This window comes from Sceloporus undulatus, chromosome 6, assembly GCF_019175285.1.
Source record: "Sceloporus undulatus isolate JIND9_A2432 ecotype Alabama chromosome 6, SceUnd_v1.1, whole genome shotgun sequence".
Lineage (NCBI taxonomy): Eukaryota > Metazoa > Chordata > Lepidosauria > Squamata > Phrynosomatidae > Sceloporus > Sceloporus undulatus.
This window is the reverse complement of record NC_056527.1, coordinates 100,221,664-100,239,507: the sequence shown is the minus strand read 5'-3', so window position 1 is coordinate 100,239,507 and position 17,844 is coordinate 100,221,664. Positions and strand designations below refer to the sequence as shown.

Here is a 17,844-nt window from a genome sequence, read left to right as displayed (position 1 = left end):
TCCACTATCTGACCATCATTTAATCTCCTTTGCTCTCACTTATACTCCTCCTCCTCGCCATACTATTCAACGTCTTTTTCGTGATCTTCAATCTGTTGACTCTAACCATCTTGGTCTGACCCTGGATTCATCTCTCTCTTCCCTAAATCTCGGGGATTCTGCTGATTCAGCTATGTCTTTATTTAACTCAACTCTTTCCTCAACTCTCGACCATTTTGCCCCTGTCTCTGTACGCACTTCTTCCTCTAAGACTAGGCCTCAGCCCTGGCTTACCCCCAACATTAAGTTTCTCCGGTCCTGCTCTAGAGCGGCCGAACGTCTTTGGAGAAAGTCCAAAGAGTGGGCTGATTTTATCCATTTCAAATTTGTTCTTTCTTCCTTCTCACGCGCCCTCTCTATGGCTAAACAGAATTATTACAAATCATTGATCTCTGCCAATGAGAGGTGCCCGCAGCGTTTGTTCTCCACCTTCAACACTTTGCTTAAACCTCCCTCTCCTCCAGTCTCTTCATCTTTCTCTCCTAATGACTTTGCTAACTATTTCATCTCTAAGATTACCACTATTCGCTCTGAGATAGTCCCTCCTGATTCTTCTTCTGCTCTTAATCTTCTATCACCTTCGCCTAACAAATTTTCTGTCTTTCCTCCTGCCTCTTTGGATGAACTCTCTACACTTCTGAACTCTTCCAAACCTGCTACCTGTCCTCTTGATCCTATTCCTACTCGTCTTCTAATCTCTATAGCTCCCTCCTTTCTGCCCTCGCTCCTCCATATCTTCAATCTCTCTCTCTCTACAGGCTCCTTCCCCTCGGACTTCAAACATGCTCTCATTTCCCCAATTCTGAAAAAACCTTCTCTTGACCCCTCCTCTTTGTCTAGCTATCGTCCGATTTCTCTTCTCCCCTTTCTTTCTAAGGTTTTGGAACGGGTTGTCTATTCGCGCTGTCTTGAGTTTCTTGAAGCCAATTCCATCCTTGATCCCTTTCAGTCTGGTTTCCGCCCAAGGCATTCTACAGAGACAGCTCTCACTAAGATCTCGAATGACCTTTTACAGGCCAAGGCTAATGGCCTTTACTCTGTTCTCATTCTTCTCGATCTGTCTGCAGCCTTTGACACTGTTGATCACTGTCTCCTAATTGACATACTCTCTGGCCTTGGGTTCTCAGACTCTGTTCTCGACTGGTTTAGATCTTACTTGTCTGGCAGATCTTTTGCAGTAGTTGCAGGGGGTCTGACTTCTTCTCCTGTTCCCTTATCTGTTGGAGTTCCCCAGGGCTCTGTTCTGGGTCCCCTTCTGTTTTCTCTCTACACACTGTCCTTAGGAAAACTCATCAGCTCTTTTGGTTTTTCCTACCATCTGTATGCCGATGACACCCAGCTGTATCTTTCTGCCCCTGACTTTTCGCCAAGGCTTGAACAGCAAGTCTCATCTTGCCTTACAGCTGTCTCGCAGTGGATGCGCCATCGGCGTTTGAAGCTCAACATGTCCAAGACGGAGCTCCTTGTCTTTCCTCCTAAGCCCAACCTTCAACACTCCTTTTCTGTCTCTGTGGACAACATTTCCATTCAACCAGTCCAGCAAGCCCGCAGTCTTGGCTTTATCTTTGACTCTTCTCTGTCGTGTATCCCTCAGATCCAGACCACAGCCAAGGCTTGTAGATTCTTTTTGTACAATATTGCCAAAATCCGACCATATCTCTCCGCCTCTACTGCCAAGATCCTGGTCCATGCCCTAGTGATCTCACGACTTGATTACTGTAATGTCCTCCTGGCTGGGCTTCCTCTTTCTCACCTCCGTCCTTTAATCTCTGTCCAGCATTCAGCTGCACGCATTATCACTTCCACCCACCGCACTGACCACATTTCTCCTGTGTTGGCATCCCTTCACTGGCTCCCTCTCCCTTTCCGCATTCAGTATAAGCTCCTGCTGTCGACATTCAAAGCCCTCCATGGACTGGCCCCTCCTTACTTATCAGACCTTCTTTCTCTTCACCTTCCCACCAGGGCCCTCCGTTCTGGTAGTCAAGGGTTCCTGTCTCAGCCCAGGATTTCCTCTGCCCCATCCCGGATTCGCCCCTTTTCACTTGCTGCCCCTCACTCCTGGAACCTTCTTCCTCCACAAGCAAGAGCCATCACTTCTTTAACCAGCTTCAAAACGGAGCTGAAAACCATCCTATTCAGAGAAGCTTTCCCAGGCATCGCATAATTGTCGCTTACTATCTGATGTTCTGTTGTTGGCTGTTTATCGATCCATTTCCTGTATTCCTATGTACTGTATATGTATTATCCTACTTGTGATTATGTATTTTCTCTGGATAATGATTAACCATCCATTATGAAGCCTTGCCCTCCCTCCAGTCCATCTGCCTTGGTCCAGGCCTCGGAGGTTGAGAGGAACTGCTGGACCTCTTACCCGTCACCACCCTCTTCTCCTTCTGTGTCATGTCTTTTTAGATTGTAAGCCTGAGGGCAGGGAAACGTCTAACTAAAAAGATTGCATGTACAGCGCTGTGTAAATTTACAGCGCTTCATAAATAAAGGTTAATAATAATAATAATAATAATAAACCCCAGCGTATAACAAGGGTCCACTGTATTATGTAATTGTACATGCACTTAGACAAGTATAGCACATTACATTTTAAAAAATGGAAAACCAAAGAAACAGCATGATAGCACACGTTATCTTAATCAAACTTAATTTAGATATAGGTTGAATCTCCCTTATCCAGAATTCCAAAATCTGAAATAATCCAAAAGCCAAAGCGTTTTCCATGGTTGGTTGAGATTGGCCTGGTACAGACAGGCCTTACGTGACATCCTCGTCACATGCTAAGGTTGCCTTGGAGCACTCCGCCCACATGCGGCCTAACCCTAGCATGTGATTGGGGCATAATCATGGCGGCCTCCCATCCACACAGGGGCCGCCATGATTACGTCACACACGCTTATGGTGGCCTCTGCTCGGAGCTCCTTCTGAGGGTGCGCCTTGTTCCGCAGCCACCAAACAGCTGCAGGAACGACGCCAGGGGGGAAGGGGCTGAGCAGCCCCTTTCTCCCCTGGCTGAGGCCCCGGGGTGTCCTGGGGCATGAAGCCCAAAGGACATCATTTTGCCGCTTCTCCCTGGTCCTGAAAAGTGCCAGATTGGGGCCTCTGGGCTGCCGATGAGGCTGCCCTAGCCCCTATACCTGGAGTTGACACTTTTGCTTGACACTTTTGCTTTCTGATGGTTCAAAGTACACAAACTTTCTTTCATACACAAAATTATTTAAAATATGGGCTAAAATTACCTCCAGGCTATGTGTACAAGATGTATGTGAAACATAAATGAATCACTCCCCCCCTCCCCACCTCTTAAAGTAAAAAAATAAATGAAATGGTGATGGGTGATGGGTGATGGGTGATGGTTATGGTAGCCAGGAATGATCTAAAAATGGGCTTCCAGATACTTCCTTCTCTGTCAAAAAAGGATGGTTTAAGCTTCAGTGTGTTTTGGGAGACAAAACAGTATAGTCCAAATGCAGCTTGAGCTGCATTAGCACCTTATTTGAACAATTCAGTGTTATATTCCTCAACAAAGTTTGTCTCCTCCCAGCTTTGCTCCTGGCTTCTGTACATTATTAATGTAGACATTTGAGGTGGAGAAGTCTGCACCTTCTTGATTCTTTTCCTTTCTTTAAAATCATATTAGTGATGGCTAAAATGGCAACCTCCTGTTACTCAACTCGTTTCAGCAATATGTCCATTTTGTGTGTGTGCATGTGTGTGCATGCACATGCATGTGCTCACAAGTATGTGTATGCAAACATCCACCCACACTCACTCACAGACATGTATGTAATCATTTCATGCATGTGTTCATTAATATTTTTTTTTACTTATGAAATTATTGTTAAAAAGTTTTTTGACAGAACCCCACCTTTTCTATGCTGCTGTTTCTTAGGACATTTCTGAATTAGGCTTTTGAACCTTCACTTTTTATCCTCAAATGTGAGAATGAAAAAAAAATTGTGGAAAATATGTTTTGTACAACATACAATGTTTTTAGTAAAATCACTGTTTTTAGACAAAAATGTTTCTGTAGAAGAAACATTTATAGAACTGATGTTGAATGGTGAGTCAACACATAAGTAAATACATTTGATTCAATGTGTCTACTCTAGAAAAGGCTAAAATGGGTTTTAGGTCATTCCTTTCTATTATAGATGCAGATCAAAAAGGTGACAATCTTTCTTTCCCTCTCTTTTTCTCTTGCCATTTCAACAAAGTATGTTGTTGTTGTTGTTGTTGTTACTGTTGTTGTTGTGTCTTCAATTCGTTTCCAACTTATGGTGACTCTAAAGCAAACTTATCATGGGGTCTTCTTGGTAAGATTTATTCAGAGGAGGTTTGCCACTGCCTTCCCCTGAGGCTAATAGAGTGTGACTTGCCCAAGGTCACCCAATAGATTCCATGGCCAAGCTGGGAATCAATCCCAGTCTCCAGAGCCCTAGTCCAACACAGAAACCACTACACCCTGCTGGATCTGTCAACAAAGTATAGTGTGTGCAAAACTTTGTCTATGCAAACTTTAGGCATTGTTGTTTTTTCTCTCTTATGAAATTAAGCACACAGACCCAGCAAGCACAAAGACTTAACAGGACAGGATGGTTGATCAAAAAACACAAACAACTCATCCAGTTTTTTGTGGGTTTGTCAGGCTATGTGGCCATGTTCTAGAAGAGTTTGGCCCGATAAAGATGAGAAGATTGTTCTCCAGATTGTTACCACAGCTGCAGCAACGATCCACCCCCAAAGGAGCTCCGAAATGGAGTTCTTTGCCACGATGCCGCCAAGGTGCATTTGCACCCTGGGGCTTTGTGGTGATGTCATGTGTGCTGTTTGGATGTGACACATGTGTGACATCATTGATACACATGCTGTGTGGACAGTGCTGCATAACAATGGCGCCATCTACATGAACTGGGGCTTGGGAGCACCCATTTATATCGAGCTTTAGTTCCTGACATTTCACCAGCATCTGTGGTTGGCCTCTTCAGTGAATTCTCTGAAGATGCCAGGCACAGATGCTGGTGAAACCTTAGGAACTAACTCTTCTAGAACATGACCACATAGCCCAAAAACCCCACAAAAAACTATGGATGGAAGTCTTTGTCGTCACAATTCATCCAGGGCTATTACTTTTACAGTGAGCCTGCTGCCTTGGTTTGAATTGTCAATAGCCATCTGCACCCCATGTGCTGACACAAGAGATTATCACATGGGAGGCTTAGAGTCCTCCTCCCATCATTAAATCGCCCAAATCACCTGATCAGGGGTCACATCCCTGCATGTTTCTCCTGTCCTTCTCCCGTGTTTAAAGCATAATGAGGCCATCCCTGCATGCTTGTCCCATCAGTAAAGCGTAATGGAGCCATTATTCAGTAATAATGGAGGTTCCATTAATACCAAATGATGACTGCATTATGCTTTACTGACAGGACAAGTGCACAGGGGTGTAAACCCTGATCACACATTTTGGACAATTTAAACCCGATTTAATGATGGAAAGAGGGCAATCTCCACAGACACATGTATGCCACCATCCATAGACTTATATTTCATATCCACCTGAGGGGGGGACAAAACTACACCAATAGGGAGAGCCTACTGTACTACAACATGGCAAACATTGTTATGTTTGCTGAAACGTGTCTGAATCTGAAAGTGAAATGTTGAACTTGTTTGGGAGATTTTATATAATGCCCACAATCTCATGTGAATGTGTTACTAATATGCTGGAATCATATTGGTGTCATACACAAACATTATTTGAGAAGTGTGGGTTGTCCTGTTGTCAACTCAACTCCAAGGTGCCTGAGTGAGAAGCAGTGGCTACAAGCAGAAATGCTTAAGATTCATGTGAAAGATTAATACTGTAACTGATATGGTGTAAACGTGGAGACAGAATGCCTTACTGAAGGAACTGGCAGAAGAATTATCCTAGAAGAATTATTCATCGTGTTGGAGAAACAAACAGTGGAGCCCTCAATCACTGACTAAAACAATTTTTTCAGTACTTTGTAGTGAAAGTCAATTGCATTCACTCAGAACTTGAGGTAACATTTATTGCAGAACCCATGGGGGGTGATCTGATAAGTTTTTGTAGGATCACTTACAGGAAACATATACAGTGGACTCTTGGTATCCACTGGGGTTTGGTTCCAGGATTATCTGGAACCAATTCAGTTTGGTTTCAGTTCAAGGTTGTACTGAAACAGCCTTACTTGCCTTTATTGGCAACCTTTTCTGGGTGGTAGAGAGCTGAACTTCCAATATCTTCCAAAGAGTCAGGGTGCCAGTAATCACACATAAAGCCATAAATTGATTGGGGCCAAAATATTTGAAGCAGTACCTCTCCCTTTATATACATGCCAAAGAATTTTAATTTGCTGGAGATGCACTCTTCCATGTCTAACCTGTGGGAATAATACAATGTGTGAGGACATGAGAGAGGGGTTTCTAAACTGTGGCACCCTGATGATGAGATGACCTTCCTTTAGAGATTGAGGGACATGTACATTCTAGTGTCTCCTTTTAGTGGCAATTTAAACCTGAAATAAAGTGGCCCATTTTACAACACAGCTCTCTGTGTCTGGCCTCTTTATTTCTCAATAGTCAGCAAACAATGAATGCATAAGTGAATGAATTAAATTCCTGGCCCATGGTGAATTTTCTTGCTCTCAACTAAGTTTGGCTTCTCTTTGAGTGTTGTACCTGGAAACAACTTTCCGAAAGATGTTCACAAATTCTCGGTAAAATTTAGGCATATTTCAGCAATAACTTTGTACGCATATATAATTAGCTAATAAACTAATTAATAATAAAGAATTAAGGAAACAATAAATTAATAAACAGGAGAACACACTCCTGAATGCCTGAAGCCTAGTGTGCATCATAAAGGAGCAAGCAAGAGTTAATGACAGCTTTCACTATCTATGTCACAGATTCAACATTTGCTATGTCTTGCCCTCTGCCACCCCCTTGTGTTTACTGTGTGGTGTAACAGCTCTGTTACTAATTCAAACCTATTCACTTCAACTTTCCCTTCTTAGAAGAGTCTATTGCTAGATATGAAATGATATGAGGAATGATGTGATGTGACTAAGAAAGAAGGAAATGACAAGACAGACACTGAAAGAAAGGAAGAAGCGTTTATCTTTTCAATGATATTGTTCATTGTTATTGAATGAAGATCAATACCTTGTCTGTTTAAGGAGAAAAAATTAAACAGAAGATCCTTTTCTTCTTGAGTCATTCTGTCTTTTTCAATCTCTCTCTCTTCCTCCACCTTCCAGATTAAGTCTGTGTACAAATTTTGATGCTCTGCAAAGCAGTTTTGATGTTGTACATTTATTAGGATGGCAACATGGCATATTGATCCAAAGGAAGTCACAACAAACTGCCCTGCTCTTTTGACCTCTCAGAGCAATATTTCAAAAAGTACATTCTTAAGGTGAAATGCAACTTAAAATAAAACACTGTTGTAAAGTGATGTATTCTTTGATGCCAAAATGTAGCTGCCCCAGGGTGTAAAAGGCAGGTAGACTGAATCTGTAAAGCTGACCCTTTATATCCATGCAGTAAATAATATATCCCAAAAACTCAGATAAACAGTGGGGAGGGATGGTTTCTCAAACACTGCTTTTAAATTGACATCATGGATGAAGAATTTCAATTAGGGAAGAACTTCCTTTTAGGTTTGCTGATCAGGCTTTCAAGTATCATTGCTATTATATTGGATCAGTGATTGATGAAAAAATAATAAGATATTTACTGTTGCATGGAACTGTGCTCTGTTTTGCAGCCTGGGAAGCTGTTGTATGGAACTCAGTTCTGGTTTCCAGTCCAGAAAGCTGTTGCACTAAGGCTTACTCCAGAAAAGACATGCAGAAAAAATAAGCCCCTAAAATCCCCTACTTTATCCCACTTGTGGCCCCCAAGACCTCTCCCAAACTTCAAATTGAATACCAGGCTGAAACCATGTCTCTTATCCTAGACTCTGTAATAATCAAAAAGTGCCAGGGAGGTTGAAGTTTGGAGGAAGATGTTTGACACAAATGTTTCACTCCCTCAAGTCAATGAGCTATTCTGTCTATACTGAACAAGCCACCAGAAACTGCAGTGTTTGCAATGGCTAATGCTTACATTTTTAATTGAAGCAAGCAAGAATGAATGTTATTGTTGCCATGCTGAAATGTAACATTGTAGACCACTGGGAAAAGGGCAGGGAGATGGTCCCTGCCCCTCCACGGTTTCCCTTCCCTGCTATGCACCAAAAGATGGGAAAATGTCAGTCATTCAGGGACCACAATGGCTTCTGGAGGACATTGGAATACTGCAACCCAAGCTAGACCCCTGCCACATTCTGCCCTACCCCAATTATTATTATTGATTTATTACCCAAATGCCTCCCTATGAGTCCTGGAAGCAGGGTGACAATTTCATCATATTTTTGGTTTTCACTGGGCTAAATAATCTTCTTTGGGAGTGAACAAAATATTTCCCTCTCCATCAGCCAATAACTGTTTAAAACTTGGGGGAAATGTTTCTATTGATATTCCAGTCATTGCTACAGGTTATCTCTTGAGACATTTCATTATGCATTGAACATTAGAAGTTATATGACTAAACCTTCTAGTACTGTCTGGGGATATGCTCCTTGTTTTTGTTTTGTTTTGTTTTTTCCCCATGATAAATAATGAACCATGTGAGAAGTTCTGTTAGATCATTTATGCATTCTGCAGTAAGCTAAAGACTACGGAGACCTGAAGGTTTACATGGAACCCATGAAAGGGATGAAGAAATGTTTTAGAATTCGTATTCTGGACCTGTGAAATTCACTCAGAGTTACTGTGGATCAGCTTCTCATGTCATGAAGGTAGAACATGTCTTTAGGTTTGTTTAAACTGAAACCTCTGTTCATGGTTGGTTGAATAATTACATTTGAGTTTCTCTAGATTTTTTTTCCAAATTTTCCCTTGATTAAATCTTATTTCTACTCTAGTTTTTGACTTTTAAGAAACTGATTTTCTTGTATTTGTGCAAGTTTGTGCATGATTTTATCATTATCTCTAAATTTGCAAATACATTCATTTTACATAATTTGTTTTGTACATTTTAAAATTGATATACAAATTTTGTGCACAGCTTTTCCTAATATGCATTTTTATAGAACCTACACCAAATAAATAAATAAATAAATAAATCCCAAGATGTCCAAACACCTTAGGATAGTTTCATTTCTGCTCACATGCTGCTGCAACAAGTTCAAATTCAATATGTGCTTCTAGAAATGAAGATGGAATAAAATCATCCCTACTTCAAGAGTTTGTTTGCTCTCATATTATTATCTCATAATAATAATAATAATAATAATAATAATAATAATAATACAGTGGAACCTTGTTATACGCTGGGGTTTGGTTCTAAGATTCCCCCGTGTATAACAAAATCTGTGTATGCTCAAGTCCCATTAAATATAATGACACAACAAAATGGTGTCCCTTATAAAAAATGGAAAATCAAGGTTTGATATTTGAAATTTATACTTTTTTTGAACATTTTCAAACAGTGTATGCTTGAATCCGTGTATAAAAAAATCCGTGTATAAGAAGGGCCAACTGTAATAGAAATGGAGCATTCTTCCTACAGAGTGTTCCCAACCCGTTACAATCATTTTTTGGGGTAATAGAATATTTGTTGGTGTTTGCTACATTCCTAGTAATCTTTGTCCTTATGCAGTGATAGTTCTATGTGTGGATCTTTTCTATCATGATAAAAATGGCTTCAAAATGGGAAGGATCTCTTACTCCAGTACCTATATGGAGCAAATCTTCAGTGATTGCCAAATAACCAGTGACAGATGCCACCATTGAAGAACCTAAAAACTGAACATTTTGTGGAATGTGAACAACTCACAGGTAAATCTTCTGGTCTAAAATACTTACTTCATGTTGTCAAAGCCAATGCTTTTGCTAACATATAAAGGGAAAGTAGCAAGAAAGCTATCATTTCTGGATGGTCAATCAACTTACTTATGCAGGAGAACTCATCTATTCACATCAATTAATTGAAGGAAGAATCATGCATAAAACTTCCATAATTCTGAGACTGAATAACTTCTTTTCGCCAAGAACAAAATAAACAGCCATAATTTTTATCTGCACAAAAGAAAATCACACAAGTTAGGATAATTAATAATTGAACTCAGAAATATAGCAGTGTTAGTCTGTGAAATCCGTATGTAGACAGATCTTGTAGCACCTTTGAGACTAACTGAAAGAAAGAGGTTGGCAGCTTTCGTAATGTTCATGCTGCCAACTTCTTTCTTTCAGTTAGTCTCAAAGGTGCTACAAGATCTCTCTATATACTAATAATTGAACTGTAATTTTGAAGTTGCCTATGATTTAATAATCAGTAAGAATGATATATTTATTATCAGCTTCATGTGATGATATTGACATGAGATAATGTTGATTTTGAGTCCAAAAAAACAAAGCAAAAAACAATCACCTGCTAATTTGTACACATCAAAATACTGTTAAAGGCTTGGCCTTTTTATTTTGAACAATTAACAGCAGAAATTATAGATTTGCAATGGTTGTGACATGAAAATGTAGAGATTCCACCACTCCAAAGTGGCACATGGGGGCATGGAACAAAAAACAAATGTATTTAGTTCTTCATTGTATTCATTTTTCTAACAATTATTCAAATTTTCTAAATTATAATACCTAACCAAACATTTTAAGGTGCTGTTTCTTTCTTCTTATTTTTTAAATGCTTCTGATCCTCCTTAGTAATGAAGTCATGAAAAAGAGGAAAGCAAATGAATGGAAGGGCAAGAACGAGAAAATCAGACGTACGTCACTCAGTTCATTCTCTTGGGATTCCGGGATCTAAAGAATCTACAGATTCTGCTTTTTCTTGGATTTCTTGTTATTTATATTGCAACAATAGTGGGGAATCTTCTCATTCTTGTACTTGTGGTGGTTGATCAGCATCTTCACACACCAATGTACTTCTTTCTTGGTAACCTTGCTTGTTTGGAGGTCTGCTACAGTTCAGCTTTGAACCCTCTCTTGTTGAGCACACTCTTGTCAAATGGAAAGGCCATCACATTCAGCAGTTGTTTCTTGCAATTATATTTGTTTGGTTATTGTTTGGGGGCAGAATGCTACTTGCTGTCTGTGATGTCCTATGACAGATATTTAGCCGTATGTAAGCCACTACACTATACAACAATTATGAACACTAGAAAGTGTATCCAGTTAGCAGCTATTTCTTGGACAAATGGCTTCATAGGTATTTCCATCATAATGGTTGTAATGCTGCAGTTAACATACTGTGGACCCAATGAAATTGATCATTATTTCTGTGATACTGTTCCACTTAAAAAACTTTCCTGTAGTAACACAGATGTGGTAGAACATGTTAACTTAATCTTGCTATTTATTTACACAATGCCTCCATTTCTAGTAACTCTAGCATCCTATGTATATATCTTAAGGACTATCCTAAGAATCCCTTCCTTGATTGGACAACAGAAGGCTTTCTCCACATGTTCTTCTCATCTCAGTGTGGTTTCAATTTATTATGGGTCTGTAATAATTGTGTATCTTTTACCACCCTCCTCTTCTATGAACAAGATTTTTTCTCTTTTGTATACAATCCTCCCACCCCTAGCTAATCCTCTCATATATAGTCTCAGAAACAAGGAGGTGAAGAGAGCCTTGAAAAAGTGGCTAATCAAGTTCAGAATATTTCAGAATGTGCAGGCTAACTCTTTTGGGTAAAGGTAGATAGAAGGAAGACAACCAGGATGAAGGTAATTGAACATAGAGTGCTGGATACTGTTCATCTGTAATCTACTGGACATTGTACATACAGAGATTTCTAGATCTTGAATAATTACTTTAAAAACAATTCCTAATGATAAGTTATAAAAATAGAATGGCTATTAACAGAGAAATGATGATACAATCCTATACCCATTTTCCAGAAGCTACCTCTAATTGTACTCAATGGGCCTATCTCCAACTAGTTATCTAAGGGACTACTTTGATCGGGTATTTTGTTGGACTTGCATAGGGTTGTGCATTCTTTGAAGTGTGCTAGTTTCTCCAAAAGCAAAATAAATATAATTGTTACATCTGTTTGCATTTTCTTCTTATATCAGTCACCCACCAGAAATACACCTACGTGACTCTGAAAACTAATAAAAATAATAATTGACAAGAATTAATTAAATTTGGTAAGGAGGGGAAATGAAGAAATAGTTGAAGAAATCAGTTTCTAGATGAACAAAGTGAATAAAATATCAACACCATCTGCTCCCTGTTCTTTTTGCAGATAGTATCTCAATTTTCTGCTTCTAGTTATATAGTCTATCAGATTAAATATTAGATATTAGATATCTTATATAGATCTTGGCCATCAGATCATGCCCACGTATGTAGTTACTTCTTTGCTTGAAGAATGTGTTTGAAGTGAACAATTGGTTAGCTTTGAAAAATTCAGTCAGTCACTCGTCTGCTTTATTTCCTGATCCTCCTACAATTCCTCCTACAATCAATTCCTCCTCCAATCTTTGGTTCTGCCCTGTTTCCTACATGTGAGTTCCAGTCACCTGTGATTACCAACATGGTCTGTTCTGGCGCGCAATCTCCTGGACTACACCATAGGATCTTTCAATTTCTTCTGCCTCTGTAGTTGGAGCATAAACTTGGATTACGGCTATATTGATGGGTTGTCTCTGAAGATACATGTGACGAGAACCACCAAAACTGCTTATTTTTCCCTTTTTAGAATTCACTTTCAGATGGTACTTAGTAGCGTGGTTACTTATTTCAGACCCAGACAAGCTTGTAAGTAATTAACAATAAAACTTTATTTGAAAAAACAGTTTAACAATGTTTCACTTGCTCAATTGGTACATTCACTTGTTATTGTTTCTCTTAGTTGCACTTTGTTACTCCTCTCTCGCTCTCTTTCTAAAGAATTCCAGTTACTCTCACACCATCCTCAGTTTAGGACTTAGGAGTTCGACATGCTGCCAAAAAGAAGCTGCCTAGAGTGGCTTCTTTTCTGCGGTGTCACAAACAAGAAAGGGTGCCACCATGATGCCACTTCCTGTCTGTGGTGTGAGATGCTGTGCCATTATGGTGGTCCCTGTGTGGACCAGAGGCCGCCATGATGGCGCTGCTGTCACGCACTAGGATTCGGGAGCATGCACTTGCTGCACGTTCTCGAACCCTAGTTTCGGCACCAGCACGCCATTTCCCTCCCATCTATACCAGGCCTTTCTGCATGAAACATGCCCATGTTTTGTGTGTCTGTGTCTGCAAAAAGAAAATTGGGGGGGTGGGGGGTGGGTTCCTGTACAGAAGGCAATAATATGCAGAAAATACTGTTTTCTATTTTAAAAAATGTTTGTGCATGTGCAAAAATATTATTTTCTGTGTAGAAAATTCTGCTTCCTGCAAAATAAAATCACATGCATTTTGGTTTTTGTACAGAATAAATCCCAAGCTGTAAATAGTCTTCAAAAACTGCACTTTTTGATTACTCTCTTGCAACAAGGAGAGAGAAAAAAAGGTTAAAATATTCTTGATGTAAAATTCACAAACATTTATATGCTCAGATTGTGTCCATGGAAGCAATTGGTGTGGACATTAAGGTTCCTGAGGGCAGGAAGAGTAGGAAATTAATATTAGGGGACCTTGCCCATCACTTCCATTCACCACCATATGAAGGTGGTCTTTCAGTCTTTCAAACTGACCTGACCCTTTCAAAGATGCTGATGATGAGTAGTCTCCATTCACTAAGGAGGCACCACAAGAATCATGGGAGGGAGTGATCCTAGAGTAGGCTCCTGACTTCTGCCCTCCTAGTGTGCACAACCATGGAAGGAGTTCTATGCTATGGATGTACCTCCTGCCTCAAGAATGTCAGTAATATCTTCTTGGCCAGAGTCACGTTTATGAGCCAAATAGCACTTCCAACTCTGTCCATTTACACAAGTGTCATCTTATTCTAATCCATAATTTACACAGTTATGTCAACTGAACATCTGGGAAAAAATCTTCTTTTGAGGGGAGAGGGGTTGGAGTGCCGACAAATAAATTAAAGAGAAAATAATAATAATAAATGGACAACAACATTAAATCTGGAGTGAGGAGAGAGTTGTTTGCAGCCACACAGATCACTAAATGAGAAACTGGGATGCCAAAGAATAGTCCTAGATTCTGAGATGTAAGTATGGGCTTACTCAATTAGATGGGTAATTTGAACAATTAAATTTCACTGAATCAAAGAGATATGAAACTTAATGCATAAAGCAAGGTCATGATATCATGCTCATTAGAAACCCTCAGGTTCTCACATGGCTCTATTCCTTGGGGGCATACAGGAAAGTGAAGAGCACCTCTGAAATCACCTCTGAAATCAACCTATAGACAGGAGGTATTATGCTGGACGACATCAGAAATATAATAGGAGACAAAACCAAGAAACCACCCTCCTATTTTCATACTCACACTTTCCCACCCACTTTTTATGGTTGGATGAATAAGAAGCTTCTGGCTATGTTAATTTGCCTTCTCGACCAGTCTGTTTCATTTTCTTGAGAAATTTCAGCAAAAGTGATATCTACAGCAGGGGTTATTTGCTTTCATTGTGCTGGTAAGTAAAACTCTTTATAAAAATATGACAAGATAAAGAACCCAGTCTGGTTTATTCTGTAGCACAATTCACTTGGTTCAGCTTTATTTAACTGAGTAGTTAAAACATAGTGGCCTAGATCCTGTTCTAACTCCCAACTAAAACAGAACAATTGAATCAATTGGATTTATCTATGTGTGAACTTGCCATACAGTCATTGATTCAATAGGTCTACTCTAGTTAAGATTAATGAACAAGGTTCTAGCCAATATGTCTCAGTATGTGGACTGTATATTTTCATTGAACAGTGATTTCTTTTTCTGCTACTTTATTAATTTTTTTAAAAAAATAACATTGGTAATTTTATGTTTTTATTGTTATTGTATCTGTTTTTCAGTGATAAAATACATAAGGCCATAATCTTGCCAGAATTATTCATGCCATTTTAGATTTGAATGACGTGGATAAGAAGTATGAGCTTACATCTCCCATACTGAAATCAACCAGAAGCAATACCATCTACTGTGAGGCTCATACTGTTTTTATAAAATAAAAATTAAAAAGAAAGGTCACCTTCCTAAATTTAGTGGGCAAACACAAAGAAGGTGGCATATCTTGGGGGGAAATGTTCCCTTATTTTCCTCAGAAATAGGTGTTTATGGCAATGTAAGTCATTGTTTGTACATAGTGGTTGCAGGATCATAAATAGGTTTGTGCATTTAGCGTACTGAGAAAATACACAAGACATTGCACAATAAAGATGTTATTGCATTATCATATTTTCATTGAAAATGGTTCTCATGCTAATATGAGCATTATTCAGTATATAGGCCATAGTCAGATTAGAGGTAAAGGTAAATGAAGATTATAAAATGCATTTTTATTTTCTCATTTGAAAAATCATTTATAAACCAACACATCATTTGACTAAAAGTCAAATATTTTGGGATTTCATTTTTTCAGTAAAAACTTTGGTTTTCAGAAATTGGCAAGAAGTCATTGGGCATAAAAACACTGGGTTTTGCTTGAATTTTAAAACAATCACAGAACAATGTGGGACATGTTTGAAAAATCTGAATACCACTATATAATCATTTTTACACTTTTACAATCCCGCAAAAGCTAGTCATTTAAAAGTGTTTTGTTGTGATAATCTGCAATAAAAATATGAAATTATGTTTGCATTGCTTTTTAAAAAAATATCAGTTTGAAATTTTACAGTTGAATTGGATTTTATAATATGTGATATTCTGAAATAGATTAAACATGGGAAAAAAAAACAAAAAAACGTAAATCTGGCCACCTTGGGAGCAGACAGTGCAGAGAGTGGGGTTTCCATGTGCTTCTGGAAAATGCAGGTTTGAGCTGCTTTTTCCCTACCCTTCTGTTCTGCCCCAAGTCTCTAATGCCTTTTTTCCCATTGTCAACACCGCCTCTTCTTTCTTAGTGACAAAGAGTGTTCTTGCAATTCAAACCAGAGAGAAACCCCATAGTTACAAAAGAGGTCTAAGACTGGTACAAAATAGGATGAGACTTTTGAAATGTGGGACTTTCTACTGAGAACTCTGTAACCATGCTGGCTTGGCTTGGACATTTTTCCATCTTGGATTAAGTCAAGCCTCATTTTGAACTTTGAGACTTGAAATTTCTTTATCCCCACTCGGAAATGGTTTCCTAGTGGGGATAAAGACAACAACCAGGGCTTAACTATCTTGTCCACCTCTGCTGAATGAAGACCCTGCTATACTGACCCAAACTGGTACCCCCTCCCACACACACACACACCATCGGGAGGTATCCTGAAGCTTGCAGAGAAGTTGAGAAACCTGTTTGGATTTCAAAGAGAGTAAATGTCTATCTGATTTGGATTTTTGTCCTGTATATGCAACCCCATTCTATGATCCTAGCCAGATCACATAAGAGCCATTTATTTATTTACTGTATATATACTCACTGAATAGAGTATTAAGCCACAAAGGCTCTCAGAACAGCTTACACATTGTTGATAGTTCCCTGCCCTCAGGCTGACACTCAAAAAAGGCATGACCCAAAGAGAGAAGGGAATGGCAATGGGGGAGAGGATCAAGTCTATCAAATACTGGCAGTTCTTCTCTCCCTCCAAGGTCAGGGTGGTGCCAGTGGGAATGGATGGAGGGCCTTTCAGCTGCCTTTGGGTCTAGGCATCATGGCGCCTTTATCAGAACCCGAAGGGCACTTCACCTCTGCCCTTTTGAAAGCACGTTTTTGGGTGTATTTTTTTAAAAAACAAATCTTGCAGGAAATTATGTTTTGCCCCAGCCAAAGGTGTTCCTCTCACTTTCAGGAGATCACCTCCCAAATTAGGAAAAAGTGAAAATCACAGACACACAGAAAATCTTCCCCTTTGACCTGCTCTTCTCTCTTTGACCTGCCTCCCTGACTTTTGCTACTCCAATCATCTACGTCGAAGGGTGAGAAAAGCCATGTGTGTTTTAATCTGTAGTACTTTAAGTTTAGCTACAACCCTTCAGCCCTGCTTAGAAATGTTTTTAGTTTCTCTGCTGTTGTTCCTCTCTTTTACCTTGAGAAACAGCTTGTATTGACTAAAGCCTATCCTGCTGGTTTCTACTACTATATTTTTCTATTTTAAAATAAAGAAATAATTGTTTTTACTGTAAAATCAACTTGTCCTTCTATCCTGTTTTTACCTGGAGTCATTCTGGTTAATTGTCCATTTTTAAAGCTACTAGCCTGCAAGGTCCTGCAGAGAGTTAGTGCCTAGGAGAGTTTTCCTCCAAACCAGTTAATGTCAGCACACAGCTCTTAACAATTCTCCATTTCCAGAGTCCTCTGTCTGTAAACTATTGTGTATTTCATTTCTTCATGGTTTTGCTTTTTGTACCTTAGATAGTTCATAATCCCAGATCTGAGATTTGATCCAAACTAAAGGAATAGCACTTAGTTCCCATTGTAACTGATCCTCTAGGATTTCAATGGGACCTAAGGGTAATTAACCTAATGTGGACCTGAACTTTGGTTCATTGTAGTTATTTTTTTAAAGGACTTTGGAATGATTGCATAAATCAACAGCAACAACCATTATTAATATTTTGTTCTTTCTTTTCTTCTCCACCCCACCCCAGAAGAAACTAAAATCTGTCA

The 17,844-nt window shown here is 39.3% G+C and overlaps 1 protein-coding gene across 1 annotated transcript; it reads left to right on the top strand.

Moving 5' to 3' along the window:
- The first annotated feature begins 10,874 nt into the window (after window positions 1-10,874).
- On the top strand, window positions 10,875-11,837 carry LOC121933695 (olfactory receptor 5B21-like). Its single transcript, XM_042473680.1, has one exon. It carries the CDS (start codon window positions 10,875-10,877, stop codon window positions 11,835-11,837), a length of 963 nt encoding a protein of 320 aa, XP_042329614.1.
- Window positions 11,838-17,844: the final 6,007 nt, after the last annotated feature.